We start from the raw sequence: 16,827 nt of genomic DNA, 5'->3' as shown, positions 1-16,827 counted from the left end.
GGCGCCGCTGAAAAATCTCAGGCTCAGAGGAGGAGGACCTGGCCCGGCCAAAGGGGGAGGGCGTTCTGGAAAGGGAAAGCGGCTCATTTAGCGGTGCAGCTGCGCCCTCTATAGGGGATACAGACTTACGGCGTCGAGCCCGTCCAGGGCTCCGTCCTCGACTGCGATGCTTAGATAGCCTTGGCAGCAACGGGTATTCTCGGAGCCGAGAGGTGGAAGGCTTTGGTGAAGCGTTGCGCCTTGGAGACTTCTGCCGAGGCACATCAGTGGGCAGAGAGGCGTCTGCCGCCTCCCCCTCAGTAGGCAAAGGCTGTTTGTCAGCTTTTTGGCCTTTTTGGCCCGTCTTATTGCCCTTAGGATCCTTCTTATCCGTCTTCTTCTTTTTAGATTTAGTAGAATCAGAGGCAGATTTCTCGGGCAGTACCGGAGGCTCCATAACCTTTTCGACCGGCAGAGAAGAGACAAAAGGGGCATCTTGCCATTCCTGTAACTTCGAGGACCGTTTGGGTCGATCAGCAGCCAGAAGAGCTTCTTCCCACAAGGTAGCCTTGAGGCGAGAAGCACGATATTCTCTAGCCTTCGGGGTAAGAAGCTGACAGGCTGAACAAGTCTGAGGGATGTGAGTCGCCCCCAAACAAAATAAACAACGATCATGCTGATCATTCGTGGCCATTTTAAAACAACATTGCGTACATTTCTTGAATAAGGCCATTATAGTCTAATAAGCTCTCCTACAACGGCCCACCAGCTCTGAGGTAACTTCGTCAGAGCTCATGAAGCTGTGCCCTAATTCCGCGGCGGCGAAGAGAGAACTGAGGGAGGAGCGCCCCCTCCCCTCATCATGTGATCATTAGGGGGGAAGAAAGCCCACGCTTGGGGCTGGACGAGGGAAGGGGGGAGCGCTCCAAGTATTTTGAAGCTTCTAGAAGCTTTTCAGAACGTCTCCTCGGCCAGCCTGTGCACACGCAGTCCCATACAGGACTGCACAGAAGACAAGCAGATGAAGGTAAAATGTTTTTTGAATATACTTGACCAATAAGAATGTTCGTCTATTGCAGTATGAAAATGTAAAATGTTTCTAAATATTGTCGAACTCACGGTCAGAGTTCATTGGTTCTTATAGGTTATCTGGGCTGTGTGACCGTGGTCTTGGTATTTTCTTTCCTGACGTTTCGCCAGCAGCTGTGGCCGGCATCTTCATCTAAATCACGCACTGCTAGCAAACGGCTATTCCAGAAATAAAATCAGAAGGGCCATTAAACCAAAAAAAAATCAGAAAACTCAGGAAAAACAGTCTCCCATAGGAAAGGTATTCTTGCCATTTATTAAAGGAGTCACTGATAGGATAGAGAAACTTTTGAAAAAACATAACCTACAAGCAGTGTTTAAACCCACCAAGAAAATACAACAGATGCTATGATCGGCAAAAGACAAAAGAGATCCCCTCACTTCTGCAGGAGTATATCGTATATCTTGCAGCTGTGGACAAGTTTACATCGGGACAACAAAACGCAGCATACAAACAAGGATAAAAGAACATGAAAGATACTGCAGACTTGGCCAACCTGAGAAATCAGCAGTGGCTGAACATGGAGCGACCGAAACAGGACACAGGGTCTTATTCCAAGACACTGAAAGACTGGACAATTCTACCAACTATTTTGTCAGATTGCACAGAGAAGCCATTGAAATTCATAAACATCAGCACAACTTTAACAGAAGAGAGTTTAAGAATGCATAAGGCTTGGCTTCCTGTCCTGAAAACCTCCAGACTAACAAAGACTACAGTCCACAATAGCCATGCAGGTTAGCTTTGGATTCCACATGTTAACAGATCACTTCAGGATACAATGGTTCCGTATTAACATACCACACCCTCATTAGCACATTATCTTGATACTTACAGGACAATGATTAGCACATTACCTTTAATACTTTGCAGGACAATGACTCTGCTCAAACCCAACCCCCTTCTGACTATATATTACTCTTCCTACACACTTGACACTGAGAGACACTGTCCTTCAGTGTCACTCCTCTGAAGATGCCTGCCACAGCTGCTGGCGAAACGTCAGGAAAGAAAATACCAAGACCACGGTCACACAGCCCGGATAACCTACAAGAACCGATGTTTCTAAATATATTAGACCAATAAGAATGTTTGTCTACTGCAGAAGAATTGCTTTTACCCCTCCCTCTTTTTCCTTTTCTTTATCCTATATTTACAATAAAAATTATAATTTTTTTAAAGCTCCTTACAACCGCCTTCTCTCTTCCCCCACAACAGGCACCTCAAAGACTCCATCTTCAAGTAGGGCTACTGTTCATGAAACTTGGCTAGACACGCCAGTTAGGAATCCCATTTTAACTAAGGTTTTAGTTTAAATTATGTATTTAATTATAGTTTAAATTATATATGTAAAATGTTGTAAGCCACTCTGAGCCACATAGGGCTGCCGCATATAGCTGATGGAAGAAAAATGAGACTGATGTAGGCAGAGTTTCTGGAAAAATTGGGACAAAGATGGAGGAAACCTGGAAAAATGGGGACACTGTCCATTAGAGGACACTGTCCGATTTGAAAGCCAAAGTGGCACAAAACATTTGCACAGAGGTAGCCCTAATCAACGCCCAGTCAAGGATGGGGGATTTATCTAGCTACATTCAGAAAATGTAACAATTAACCAGATAAGGCCTCCATAGCTCCCAGCCTAGAATAAAGGCAGTCCAGTGTGGCACTGGACATGTCTACTGCTAGAGGGAATAACTGCACCCTGTAATTCTGACTATTACCATACTAACTGTTGATTATTGATATACTGTTAGTCCTTTCTCACCTTATGGGGATGAGGAAGGATATTTAGGATCCACAAAATCCTTACCCATAGGGCCCACCCTTAGACCGCTTACCCATTAAAGGGATTGGAGAGAGAGGAGAATGATGCAGTGTGACATTACTATCAGTCAGGGAATCATAGAATCAGAGTTGGAAGGGACCACCAGGGTCATCTCGTTCAACTCCCGCACAATGCAGGAAATTCACAACCACTTCCCCACCCCACACACACACAGTGACCCTTACTCCATGCCCAGAAGATGGCCAAGATGCCTTCCCTTTCATGACCTGCCTAAGGTCATAGAATCAGCATTGCTGACAGATGGCCATCTAACCTCTTCCCACCACCTCCTGAGGAAGCCTGTTCCACTAAGGAACTGCTCTAACTGTTCAAAAATTCTTCCTAATGTCTAGATGGAAACTCTTTTCATTTAATTTCAACCCGCTGGTTCTGGTCTGACCTTCTAGGCAACAGAAAACAACTCAGCACCATCCTCTATGTGACAGCCCTTCAAGTACTTGAAGATGGTTATTATATCACCTCTCAGTCTTCTCCTCTTCAGACTAAAAATACAATTGCGAGTTCTAACCGATACACTGTAAAGACGGCAATTACGTTCATCACCCATTTCAAGGGGATGCACTATTGTCAAGTCCAGGGACACCCACTTCCACAGCAGATGGGAGGACAATTTTATAAAGAAATAAGGCTATGTTGTAACAGAACAATTCTGGAACGCATTTCAACAGATGGAACAGGGCAGTGGACAATACCGGTGGTGGTGGAAAGTGCAATTAAGTCACAACTGACTTATAAAACCCAGTAGGGTTTTCAAGGCAAGAGATGTCCACAGGTGGTTCGCCATTCCCTGGGTCTAGACTCTATCAAGAGACAAAACTCCTAGCAGAGTCACTCAAGACGGAATGGTCACAGCTGAGACACCAGACGAAGATGCATCCACCCCCTTAAGGGATCAATGGCCACATCCGCAGAAGAGAACAGGCAGTTTCAATGGGTATGGGGGCAGAGGAATCCCTGAAGGTTAGCTACTGGGCAGCAGCAGTAGTGGAAGGTGACACCGGCGGAGGATCTTTCGTAGACAACGGCAGTGCCACTATGGCTAACTCTGGTTAGTACTGTGCATAAGAAGGACTAGTAAACCACTTCTGACCAACCTTTACCTTGAAAACCCTATGATGAGACAATCCAAAATTAAAAAAGATATAGTGCTGGAAGATGGGACCCCCAGGTCGGATGGCACTCAATCTGCTACTGGGGTAGAGCAGAGGACAAGTACGAGTAGCGCTGTTCTTAATGATGCAATTGGACTAAAGCCGAAAGGACGTTCAGTGGTTGACATGAATAGATGCAAAAGGAAAGTCCGAAGCTGTTCGACGCATATAATAGGAACATGGAATGTGAGAAGCATGAATCAGGGTAAGCTTGAAATTGTTAAACAAGAAATGGAACATTGGTTCTTGTAGGTTATCCGGGCTGTGTAACCGTGGTCTTGGTATTTTCTTTCCTGACGTTTCGCCAACAGCTGTGGCCGGCATCTTCAGAGGAGTGACACTGAAGGACAGTGTCTCTCAGTGTCAAGTGTGTAGGAAGAGTAATATATAGTCAGAAAGGGGTTGGGTTTGAGCAGAGTCATTGTCCTGCAAAGTACTAAAGGTAATGTGCTAATCATTGTCCTGATGTTTATGAATTTCAATGGCTTCTCTGTGCAATCTGACAAAATAGTTGGTAGAATTGTCCAGTCTTTCAGTGTCTTGGAATAAGATCCTGTGTCCTGTTTGTGTCAGTCCATGTTCAACCACTGCTGATTTCTCAGGTTGGCCAAGTCTGCAGTATTTTTCATGTTCTTTTATCCTTGTTTTTATGCTGCGTTTTGTTGTCCCGATGTAAACTTGTCCACAGCTGCAAGGTATACGATATACTCCTGCAGAGGTGAGGGGGTCTCTTTTGTCTTTTGTTGATCGTAGCATTTGTTGTATTTTCTAGGTGGGTTTAAACACTGTTTGTAGGTTATGTTTTTTCAAAAGTTTCTCCATCCTATCAGTGACTCCTTTAATAAATGGCAAGAATACCTTTCCTATGGGAGACTGTTTTCCTGAGTTTTCTGATTTTTGTTTGGTTTAATGGCCCTTCTGATTTTATTTCTGTAATAGCCGTTTGCTAGCAGTGCGTGATTTAGATGATTAGTTTCTTCCTTGAGAAACTGTGGTTCACGGATCCGTCTTGCACGGTCCATTAATGTTTTGATTATTCCTCTTTTCTGTCAGGGGTGGTGGTTGGAGTTTTTGTGTAAGTAGCGATCTGTGTGAGTTGGTTTCCGGTAGACCTTGTGACCTAACTGAAAGTTTGTAAAACTGTCCTTCAGTGTTACTCCTCTGAAGATGCCTGCCACAGCTGCTGGCGAAACGTCAGGAAAGAAAATACCAAGACCACGGTTACAAGTTTATGCCCCAACTACAGATGCTGATGAGGAAGAAATTGAAAGTCTTTATGCCAGTGTTCAGGAAGAAATTGATCACACACCTAAACAAGATATGCTGATAATCATAGGTGATTGGAACCAAAAGTAGGACACAAAGCAGAAGCAAATGTTGCTGGCAGATTTGGGCTAGGAGCACAGAATGAAGCAGGAGAACGCCTCGTAAACTTCTGTGAAGACAATCTGTTCATTGCAAACACATGTTTCAGGCAACCAAACAGACAATTGTATGCATGGACATCACCAGACGGCCAGTATAGAAATCAAATAGATTATATAATTGGAAGCAGAAGATGGAGAAGCTCTATTCTCTCGGCCAAAACAAGACCAGGAGCCGACTGCGGTACAGATCATGAATTGTTAATATCGAAAATCAAGATAAAGCTTAAGAAAAACACCAAAACATTCATGGCACTGAAATACAATCTAAGCAATATTCCGGAAGAGTTACCATGTAAGGAACAGATTTGCATTACTGAGTTCAAGTGAATGTAAACCTGAAGAACTATGGGTGGAAACTTCGGACATTATCAAGGAAGAATGTGCAAAGACTATTCCTGTAGCCAAAAGAAAAGAAAAACCTCGGATGTCTGAGGAAACTCATAAAATTGCCAGAGATAGACAAGAAGCAGAAGTAGAAGGTGACAGAAACAGAATCTAAAGTCTAAGTGCAACGTTCCAGCGACTCACTCGCACGTAGAGACAAAGAGACCTATTATAATAACCAGTGTAAAGAAACAGAAGAGAACAAAAAAGGAAGAACAAGAGATCTGTTCCACAAGATCCAAGAAATCAAAGGGAAATTTAAAGCACGGTTAGGCATGCTGAAAGATCAGCATGGAAATACATTAACTGAACAGGACAAAATAAAGAAAAGGTGGGAACAATACACTGAAGAACTATACAGAAGAGATGAAAGGATTAAAAGATTCTTTCCAAGAAGAATCTTTTGAAGAAGATCCTACAGTTTTAGAAAGTGAAGTGAAAGCTGCATTGAGAGCAATCAGGAGAAACAAATCACCAGCAGCAGATGGGATATCAATAGAGCTATTCCAAGTCACAGAAACAGAGTCCATCAAAATCTTGACAAGAACATGCCAACAGATATGGAAAACAAAACAATGGCCCATGGACTGGAAACGATCCATTTACATTCCAATTCCCAAGAAAGGAGACATCAAAGATTGCAGCAGCTATCGGACCATCGCATTAATTTCTCATGCAAGTAAAGTGATGCTCAAAATCTTACAGCAAAGGCTGTTACCATATATGGAACGAGAAATGCCTGATGTTCAAGCTGGTTTCAGGGACTTCCTGCTGGGGCAGCTGGGCTGAGCGCCATGTTTCCTGGACTCTCCAGGAAAAATCCAAGAAATGTTCAAATTGGGGTGCTAAATAGCACCTCAACCCGGTCCTAAACAGTGGACTTGGGAAGCAGGAACTCCCTGCAGCCACTTATGCGGTTTGACCTCCAGAACTCTCCGAGGGAGGCTTCTAAGCCCCTCGGAAGTTTTGATGCCGGTCCTGCGGGCAAGAGGGAAAGTCATCGCCGGAACATTTCATGGGTAATCAAGGTTCAGTCCTCCCCCTTCAATCACCATCTAAGAAAATTATCATCACCGTAACCTTATCATCCAACATCTGAGTAAGTTGCAAGAATTCTTTTGTCTTTACCTTGAAACTGAAGCTCTGGAAGATCGTAACAATCATCAATGCAATCTGCATCTCTCTGTCCAGAATATAAGTGACTTTGTTTGTTTAAAAAGACTAAAGTTGAACAGCAGGAGCCTTATCTATTCGATCTCCACTTTGGCATAACAAACGGGACGGCTGAAAGACACTCTAGCTACCAATTAGAAGCCGAGGTGTTAAAAGGGGTGGGAGCGAATGGGCTAAATTCCTCTGGAGATGACGTCTTTCCGATTCATCAAAGAAAACCATCGAGACTGAAAGGGAAAGATCATACAGGAAAATCGCAGGGCTTGAAGTGTGTCTTTATTGTGCAACACGCAACATATTCCTACTACTGGAAAACAAGACAGCCGAAGGTCCGCGATTTAAATAATGCCCAGCTCACCCCCTTCTTTTACAACCGAGCAGAGTGTCAATAAAACTTAATGGCCCTTTACAACAACACTAATTGTTTTACAGCGGAGAGAAGAATTTACAGTCATTTAATCCCGGGACCTGTATAATTGATGAATAGAACCACTACAAGGTCTTGGACCCTGCCAACATATTTAAAACAGCACTTCTTGGTATTGGTGAATTATTAGAACTATTTTCAGAAATAAACATGGGAAAGGCCGACGAGAAAATACAGGAAATGTTAACAAAACACATGGATGCCTTTACTAAACAATATGAGCAACAATCTCAACGTCTGGCTCAGCTAACCAACATATTGACTAGTCTAACTCAAACTACCAACCAGACTAGTCAGAAATCGGACATTTTGGCAAGCGAAATTACAAATATGAAATCTCAAATACCTACAATGAAAACTGACATGGGAAAAATGGATACTTCAATTAAAAAGGCAATTGAAGAACAGAAAGATATTAAAAATAAACAGATACTTCAAGGTAATCAAATTCAAGCTATACATTTCCAACAAGAAAGTGTTTTAGACCAACTGGCTACTATGGAGTTAAAATTAAGACAATTGAACGTACGTCTTCGCAATTTTCCAGAAGCAATGGGATGTACCAGAATAACTATCATAAAATCATTGGCTGACCTGATTCATATAAGTGAACAAGATCTGGATTATGCAGTAAACAAAGTATATAGAATTCCTTTACCCACCAGTCTGGAGAAGACAAAGGCAAGAGATATTATGATTTCCTTTTATGATATAAGGATGAAAGATTATATTATGCAAACCCTCTATGATAATCCTTTGTCTGTGAATGGAAATCCTCTTATCATTCTTAAGGATATCCCACGACATTTGATGATGAAGAGAAATATGTACAAAGAATTTACTGGGACATTGAAGAAGAATGGAATAAGATTCTGCTGGATCTTCCCACAGGGACTCACTTTTACCTACAAAGAGGTCAGATTTACTATCACTTCACAGGAGGAAGTAAAAAACTTTTTGAAGAACTATGAAAAAGATCTAGCTGGTCTTAACCAGGAGCCACAACATCAACAAGAAGAGGAGAAAAAGGAGTTGGCCTTGACATCTGGACAAAAAAGACAGGACATCAAAAATAACAGAAGTGTTGGAAAAACAAAAATTCACAGCAAGAATAAACCTAAAAGTAAACATGCAGTTTATGGGTGATAGAGAGAAACAGAGGGCTAAACAGGGATTTAAATGATGACTAGGGAATTTTGTATTTACTGATCTAATCCTTTTATCTTAAGAACGGTTTTGAAATAAAATCTGTTACTATATATGAAATCAATAATAAACACGTACTAATTGTAAATGAATTGAATAATTTAGAATTAACTTAGTAATCAAGCTTGATGTATTTTTCTGGATTAGAACTTCTTTGCAAAAGAATAGATAAATTTATAGCAAGATGGAGGAAGGTGAGGGGGAAGTCTCTTATTTGAATATCTTTTCATTAATAGATGAATATGCTTTTCGGTGACGCTGTTAAAGTTTTTTATTGTATGATTTATGAAATGAATGTGTTGTTGAAAAGTACCAGACGGTAAAATATTTTAAAAATAAAAATTTTATGAAAAAAAAATGTTCAAGCTGGTTTCAGAAAACGAAGAGGCACTAGAGATCATATTGCAAATGTATGCTGGTTACTGGAGCATATGAGAGAATTTCAGAAGAAAATCATCTTGTGTTTAATATATTACAGCAAAGCTTTTGACTGTGTGGATCATGAAAAGCTATGGCTAGTTTTAAAGCAGGGGTGGGGATCCTTTTTTCCGCCAAGGGCCATTTGGATATTTATAACATCATTCGTGGGCCATACAAAATTATCAACTTAAAAATTAGTTTCTTGGGCAGTCCTAGCAGCTCCATAGCAAACGACTCTTCTGCAAGGGTGGAAAATGTTTCTTTTCTCAGCAAAACAAATTCACATCTGCCTTGAACGGAGGCTATTCCTGTCCGCTGGAGGGGGTGGATCGCCAGTCTTAGATCCTTCTGAGCTAGAGATCTGCCGGGACCCACCAAGGGCCAGACCAAATGATTTCGCGGGCCTTAAACGGCCCCCGGGCCTGACGTTCCCCACCCCTTTTTTAAAGGAAATGGGTGTGCCACTACATCTGATCGTTTTGATGCGCAACCTGTACTCTGGACAAGAGGCCACAGAACTGAATATGGAGAAACGGAATGGTTTCCAATTGGCAAAGGTGTCAAACAAGGATGTATTTTATCTCCCTATCTCTTCAATCTATATGCAGAACATATAATTAGGAAAGCCGGATTAGATTTAGATGAAGGTGGAGTGAAAATTGGAGGGAGGAACATTAGTAATTTGAGATATGCTGATGACACTACATTATTGGCGGAAAATAGTGAAGATTTGAAACGACTACTGCTGAAAGTTAAAAGAGAAAGTGCCAAAGCAGGACTACAGCTGAACATCAAGAAAACAAAAGTAATTACTACAGGAGAATTACACAACTTTAAGGTTGACAATGAGGAAATTGAAATTGTTCAAGACTTTCTATTCCTTGGCTCCACCACCAACCGAAAGGGAGACTGCAGCCAAGAAATTAGAAGGAGATTAAGACTGGGAAGGCAGCCATGAAGGAGCTAGAAAATATTTTGAAGTGTAAGGATGTGTCACTGGCCACCAAGACTAGATTAATTCATGCCATCGTATTCCCTATTACTATGTATGGGTGTGAAAGCTGGACAGTGAAAAAAGCTGATAGGAAGAAAATGGATTCCTTTGAAATGTGGTGTTGGAAGAGAGTTTTACGGAATCCCTGGACTGCCAAAAAAACAAATTAGTGGGTTATAGATCAAATCAAGCCTGAACTGACCCTAGAAGCTAAAATGACTAAACTGAGGCTATCGTATTTTGGTCACGTTATGAGATGACAAGAGTCACTGGAAAAGACAGTCATGCTAGGAAAAGTTGAGGGCAGGAGGGAAAGAGGAAGATCCAACAAGAGATGGATTGACTCAATAAAGGAAGCCACAGCCTTCAATTTGCAAGATCTGAGCAAGGTTGTCAAAGATAGGACATTTTGGAGGACTTTCATTCATAGGGTCACCATGAGTCGGAAGCGACTTGACAGCACTTAACACACACACACACACACACACTTTAAGGTGCTAAGTCTTTTGTTTAAGTCTTTAAGAAATTTTATCAAATCTTTACTGGACTCTTGCTCTCTTCTACTGATATAAATAGCATAAATAATCAAAGTAGCAATGGGGGCAAAAAAATCACACCTTCCAAATCTACCAAAACAAGATAAAAGGGATCCCTTACCCAGAGAGGCCACGTTCTCGTAATTCTCCACTATGACTTCCCTATACAAAGCTCTCTGGTCGGAATTCAGGAGGGCCCACTCAGCCTTGGTGAAACACACAGCCACCTCCTCAAAGGAAACCGGACACTGGAAAAAAGAAGACACTCCTGCCTCACAAATAATCCTGCTCAAACATGCTTTTGCTCACCATCTGAAAACAAACACATGCATGAAGCAGCCTTATACTGAATCAGATCATTGGTCTATCGAGGTCATTACTGTCTGATCAGACCAGCTGCAGCTCTCCAGAAATGCATGCCCACAATTGAACCAGGGTCTTTCTGGATGCTAAGCAGATGCTCCACCACTGAGCCACAGCCCTTCCTCAAGCAACTGTTGATATTGAAAGAGGAATACCTGAAAATGAGGTCTACTGAGTCAGACCACTGAAGGGTCCTCGCAAGCAGTTACACCATTTTAAACGCAGTGACTGTTGGTCCATCAAACTCAGTATTGTCTGCTCTGACTGGCAGTGGCTCTCCAAGGTCCCAGGCAGATCCTTTCACATCACCTCTTACTTGATCCTTTTATTATCTTTAGATGAAGGACCTTCTGCATGCAAGCAGGTGCTCTACCACCGAGCCACTGACCCTCCTCCTCTAGATCCTTCATGGAAAGTTCTTGGTACCCCAAGGGGGGGGGGAGTTCTACCTTCAGAGAATACTTGACACACCATAGAACAGGGGTGTCGAACTCATTTGTTACAACGGCTGGATATGACATAAATGACACTTGGTTGGGCTGGGCCATGCCTCATCTACCCAGATCAGGACTGGAGGAGGCGTTGCTGCCTTGGCTGGCTCATGGGCTGGATCCGGCTGCAGGCCATATGTTTGACATCCCTGCCATAGAAAAACAATAAAACCTGCCTGGGGAGTCCCGCCTTTTGATTCATGGCAGCAGATCAGTGAACTGCACAGCCTCCTGAACAGGCTGCTGCGTTACCTTGCAGTTATCAGAATGCCGTGAAAATTCATTTTATAAATTTATAAATTTATTTCAGAATTTAGACCCCTTTTCTCTATGGAGAAATCTAATGCAACTTACCAAAAGAAGAAGGCTGCAAATTACAAAATACCCAGAAATGGTTCCCTTCCAGCCCTGCATTCGAAGGAAGCACCAAGCTGTTCCTGTGCTTTGTCCCTTACCTGAGCTGGCTGCATCTTAAGTGTTTCCACTCTGCCCCAAAGAAGAGATGATCTGAGACCTGGCTCTGAAGCTCTTCCACGTCCTGTGAGGGAGACAAATTTATCTTTATTTATTTACACTTTGCGTTTTTCCCCAACAGGGACCCAAAGTGGCTGCTATTGTTCTCTCGTCCTCCATTCTGTCCTCACAACAACCCTGGGAGGTGGGCCAGACTGACAGTGGGCCAGACTGTGAGGGAGACAAATTTATCTTTATTTATTTACACTTTGCGTTTTTCCCCAACAGGGACCCAAAGTGGCTGCTATTGTTCTCTCGTCCTCCATTCTGTCCTCACAACAACCCTGGGAGGTGGGCCAACTGTCCCAAAGTCAGCCAGCACCCTTCAGCTGATGAATGCCAAAACACTTCAGTATTTGGCTCCCTGAGACATGTTTCCCCTCACTGGGTCTCTGTCCAAAGAAGAGATGGTTATATTGGAGCCGTTGGCTTTCCCTAACTGCCAGAGAGCAGATCACCCTGGAGGAGGGACACAACCAAGGACAGTGTAATTTAAAGCAAAGCATGTTTCTAGAAGAGAAGAAGAGGCCAAAAAGTAGTCATCAATGGCATTTCATCTGAATGAACTATCCAGTAGGGTGCCTCGGGCCTTGGTTCTGGGCCTGGTACTTTTCAATATTTTTTATATATGATCTGGATGAGGGGGTGGAGAGATTACTCATTCAATTTACAAATCTGAACACACTGGAGAAGCGGGCCGATCAGAGCAAGATGTAATTCAACAAGGATACATGCAGAGTTCTCCAACTGGGTAACAAAAAAGCACGCATACTGGCTGGGGGAAACACTTCTGAGTAGCAGTGTGTGCGAACAAGATCGTGGGGTACGGATGGACTGTACGCTAAATATGAACAGCCAATGTGATGCAGCAGCAAAAAAAGCTAATGTGATCTTGGAGGGTATCAACAGGGGCATACCATCCAAATCGCCTGACCAATGCAGTCTCCAGGCCCCTGGTCATCCTCGTCGCTCTCTCTGCATCCGCTCCATTCCATCCACATCCTTTTTTAAACTAAGGCCTCCAGAACTGCACATAGTACGCCAAGTGTGACCTGACCAACGCAGTGTACAGTGGAACTATGACATTCTTGCGATTTGGATGTTGCGCCTCTGTTGATACACTCCAAGATCAGATTAGCCCTTTTTGCTGCTGCATCACACTGGCTGCTCATATTTAGTTTACAGCCCGCCCGTACCCCATGATCTTATTCACACACACTGCTACGCAAAAGTTTATCATTGTGTATATATTCTTCTTTATGGTTATAATGGCTTATTTCCTTGACAATTAGTAGATCTCCCCACCCTGCAGCTACTCCTCATCTTTCCTCAGACCTATCAACACTTCCAGGCGGAAGGAATCAAGGTCAAGGTCCAAGACTCACAAATCTAGATCAACACTGAGAGGAACGGGACTGTTTCCGCCTTCCCATCCCATGCAAAATTTTATGAGGAAGGAAAGGTCAGTGGAACTGTGGGAGGTATCCCAGGGTACATGAGCTCCCAGCCTGAAGGATTGTGGCTATTCAAAACATCTAGCTCCTCTCCATGGAAACCCCTCAATCCCCAACCAACCAAGGTATCCAGCACACATCTAAGCACCCACCTGCCGACCACTCCTCATCTTCAGCGTCTGGGGGAAATGGTGCTGCGCTTTCCTGTAACCAGGAGATGAGGCCAGGCTTGGGAATTGCTTTGGAGGAAACAAATGGAACAGTTACTACAAAAAAGTCATGCATTCTTACATCATCTGTTCTACGTTCACCTTCTAAAAGGTGATGAGAGAGAAGGAAAGAAGAAGAGTTGGTTTTCATACCCTGCTTTTCTCTACCATAAGGAGTCTCAAAGTGCCTTACAATCGCCTTCTCTCTTCCCCAACAGGCACCTTGTGAGGTTGGTGGGGCTGAGAGAGTTCTGAGGGAACTGTGACAGGCCCAAGGTCATCCAGCAGGTTTCATGTGGAGGAGCAGGGAATCAAACTTGGTTCTCCCAATTAGAGTCCACTGCTCTTAACCACTACACCATGCTGGCTCTTGACACCTACGTGGCTGTCAACACCCACAGCTATTAAACACCAGCATTGTGAGGATGTAACAGGAATTGCCACAGACTCCTGAAAGACTCCATCTTCAAGTAGGGCTACTGTTCATGAAACTTGGATAGAGATGCCAGTTAGGAATCCCGTTTTAACTAAGGTTTTAGTTTAAATTATATATTTAATTATAGTTTAAATTACATATGTAAAATGTTGTAAGCTGCTCTGAGCCACATAGGGCTGCCACATAGGGCTGATAGATGGAAAATGTAGGCAGGGTCTCTGGAAAAATTGGGACAAAGATGGAGGAAACCTGGAAAAATGGGTGATCGGAGGACACTGTCCGATTTGGAAGCCAAAGCTGCGCAAATCGTTTGCATGGAGGTAGCCCTAATCAACGCCCAGTCAAGGATTAGGGAGTCATATAGCTTCTTCCAGAAACTAACTATTAACCAGACAAGGCCTTCGTAGCTCCCAGCCTAGCAGGATAAAGCCAGTCCAGTGTGGCACTGGACATGTCTAGTGCTAGAGTGGGTAAATGAACCCTGTAAATCTGACTATTAGCATACTAACTGCTGACTATTGATATACTATTAGTCCTTTCTCACTCTACTGGGATGAGGAAGGATATTCAGGATCCACAAATCCTTACCAATAGGGCCCAGCCCTCAGACCGCTTACCCATTAAAGGCATTGGAGAGGGAGGAGAATGATGCAGTGTGACATTACTATCCATCATGGAATCACAGAATCATAGAGTTGAAAGGGACCACCAGGGTCATCTAGTCCAACCCCCTGCACAATGCAAGAAATTCACAATGACCTCCCCCCACACACACACAGTGATCCCTACTCTATGCCTAGAAGATGGCCAAGGTGCCCTCCGTCTCATGATCTGCCTAAGGTCGTAGAATCAGCATTGCTGACAGATGGCCATCTAGCCTCTGCTTAAAACCCTCCAGGGAAGGAGCTTACCACCTCCTGAGGAAGCCTGTTCCACTTAGGAACTGCTCTGTTAGAAAATTCTTCCAAAAGTCTAGATGGAAATTCTCTTGATTTAATTTCAACCCATTGATGTTCCAACCTTCTGGGGAAGTGGTCGGCAAACTGCGGCTCGTGAGCCGCATGCGGCTCTTTGGCCCCTTGAGTGCGGCTCTGCCACCCCAGGCATGCGCGGGGGTGTCGCCTACTGGCCTGGGTGGTTTCCAGCGGCGACCGGCGCCTTTCCCTCTGGCCAGACCCCCGAGGAACTTTCCCAGCCAGTCCAAGTCGCCCTGGGCAGGGAGGAGCCATCCGGGGGCCGGCTTCCTCCCCTGCCCAGTGCCTCCTGGGGGCTGGGGCATGGAGCGGCGATCGCCCGTTCCCCTTTGCTGAGCTCCCGGCAGGATGAGACTGAGGCCCCCTCCCCGCCCGGCTCTCTCTCCCCCCCCCGCCTCCAGCCACCACCCCTCTTTTAGCCCCTCTGCCTCGTTCAGGACCGGGCGAAGCTTGCGGCAGCAAAAGGAGAGTCCAGGGAAGGGCCCCCCGCGCTCGTCTCTCCCTCTCTGCCCGAGCCGGCCCTGCTGCCTCCCCCTCCTTCCTTTCCTCCCTCCCCGGTGGCGGCAGCAGAAGTAGCGGCTGCGCCGGGGAGCGTCGCCAAAGAGCTGCCTGGGCTAGGCAGGAGAGGAGCCAGGGCCGAAGGGGGCAGCCGGCTGGGCAAAGGAAGGGGGCAGAGGAGAGAGGAACGCGGGCGGGGGGCAGCGGCGCGAGAGAGCCGAAAGGGGGACTTGCGGTGGCAGGACGCACGCGGCCAGTCCGCTGCCAAACCCATCCTCATAAAGAATTCAGGAGAAGACGAAAGCTTGAACACAGTTGATTGTCATGTTCTTAATAAAAGGCATTCCATGAGTTGTGTTTGGGAATCTTGCATTGACCTGCGTCCTCCAATATTTATACAGAGCTGCAGAGTACTCAAAGCACTTCATGTTCAGCGTTGCATTATAATTCATTCAAAACCCCTGTGAGATGAAGCCAGGAGAGGGCGGGGAAGTAAATGGCTCAGGAACAAGCCAGGCTGCGTGGCCCCTACAAGCCAGGGCTGGCAACAACAGGTGTCACAACTCACACATCATCTCCTGCAGCACTGCTCACCCGTCAGCTGAGTTAAGCGGCCCCTGCTGTGCGGGGAAAGAGACTGGAGCTTGGCACTGCTTTCTCCTGGTTGTCAGTGACCCTCCAGGGTAGCAGCCCACCTAAGGCTTCCAACCTCCAGGTGGGGCCTGGAGATCTCTCGCTATTACAACTGATCTCCAGAGAGGGTTGCCAACCTCCAGGTACTAGCTGGAGATCTCCCGCTATTACAACTGATCTCCAGCTGATAGAGATCAGTTCGTCAGGAGAAAATAGCCGCCATGGCAATTGGTGTTTGGGGCAATTGGTGTCCCCTCCCCAAACCCCGCCCCTCTTCAGGCTCTGTCCCAAAAACCTCCCACTGGTAGCAAAGAGGGACCTGGCAAACCTATCTCCAGATGATAGAGATTAATTCCCCTGGAGAAAATGGCAGCTTTGGAGGGTGGACTCCCTGGCATTATACCCCACTAAGGCTTCTACCCTCCCCAAACCCAACCCTCCCAAGTCTCCACCCCCAAATCTCCAGGTATTTCCCAACACAAAGCTAGCAACCCGAAACCCTGAAATTAAATGGCCAATCTGTCCCTGGATAGAGCTCAATTATCAGCCTGCTATTTCCTGAGGCTTGAGAGAGGAGCTTTACTTATTTAGCCGTTGAATCAGCCTCCAACAAGTCAAAG

At 44.8% G+C, this 16,827-nt stretch overlaps 1 protein-coding gene across 1 annotated transcript in view; it reads right to left on the bottom strand.

Annotated features, from left to right (window-relative positions):
* Positions 1–16,827, bottom strand: part of LOC130480760 (zinc finger protein 135-like) — a 44,008-nt gene that overhangs the window by 3,185 nt on the left and 23,996 nt on the right. Inside the window, exon 6 of the mRNA XM_056853416.1 lies at positions 130–577. Within this exon, the coding sequence (XP_056709394.1) occupies positions 130–577 (448 nt within the window). The remainder of the gene's footprint in view (positions 1–129; positions 578–16,827) is intronic.

This window comes from Euleptes europaea, chromosome 1 (genome assembly GCF_029931775.1).
Source record: "Euleptes europaea isolate rEulEur1 chromosome 1, rEulEur1.hap1, whole genome shotgun sequence".
In the NCBI taxonomy this organism is placed as follows: Eukaryota; Metazoa; Chordata; class Lepidosauria; order Squamata; family Sphaerodactylidae; genus Euleptes; species Euleptes europaea.
This window is presented reverse-complemented; position numbering and strand designations above follow the sequence as displayed.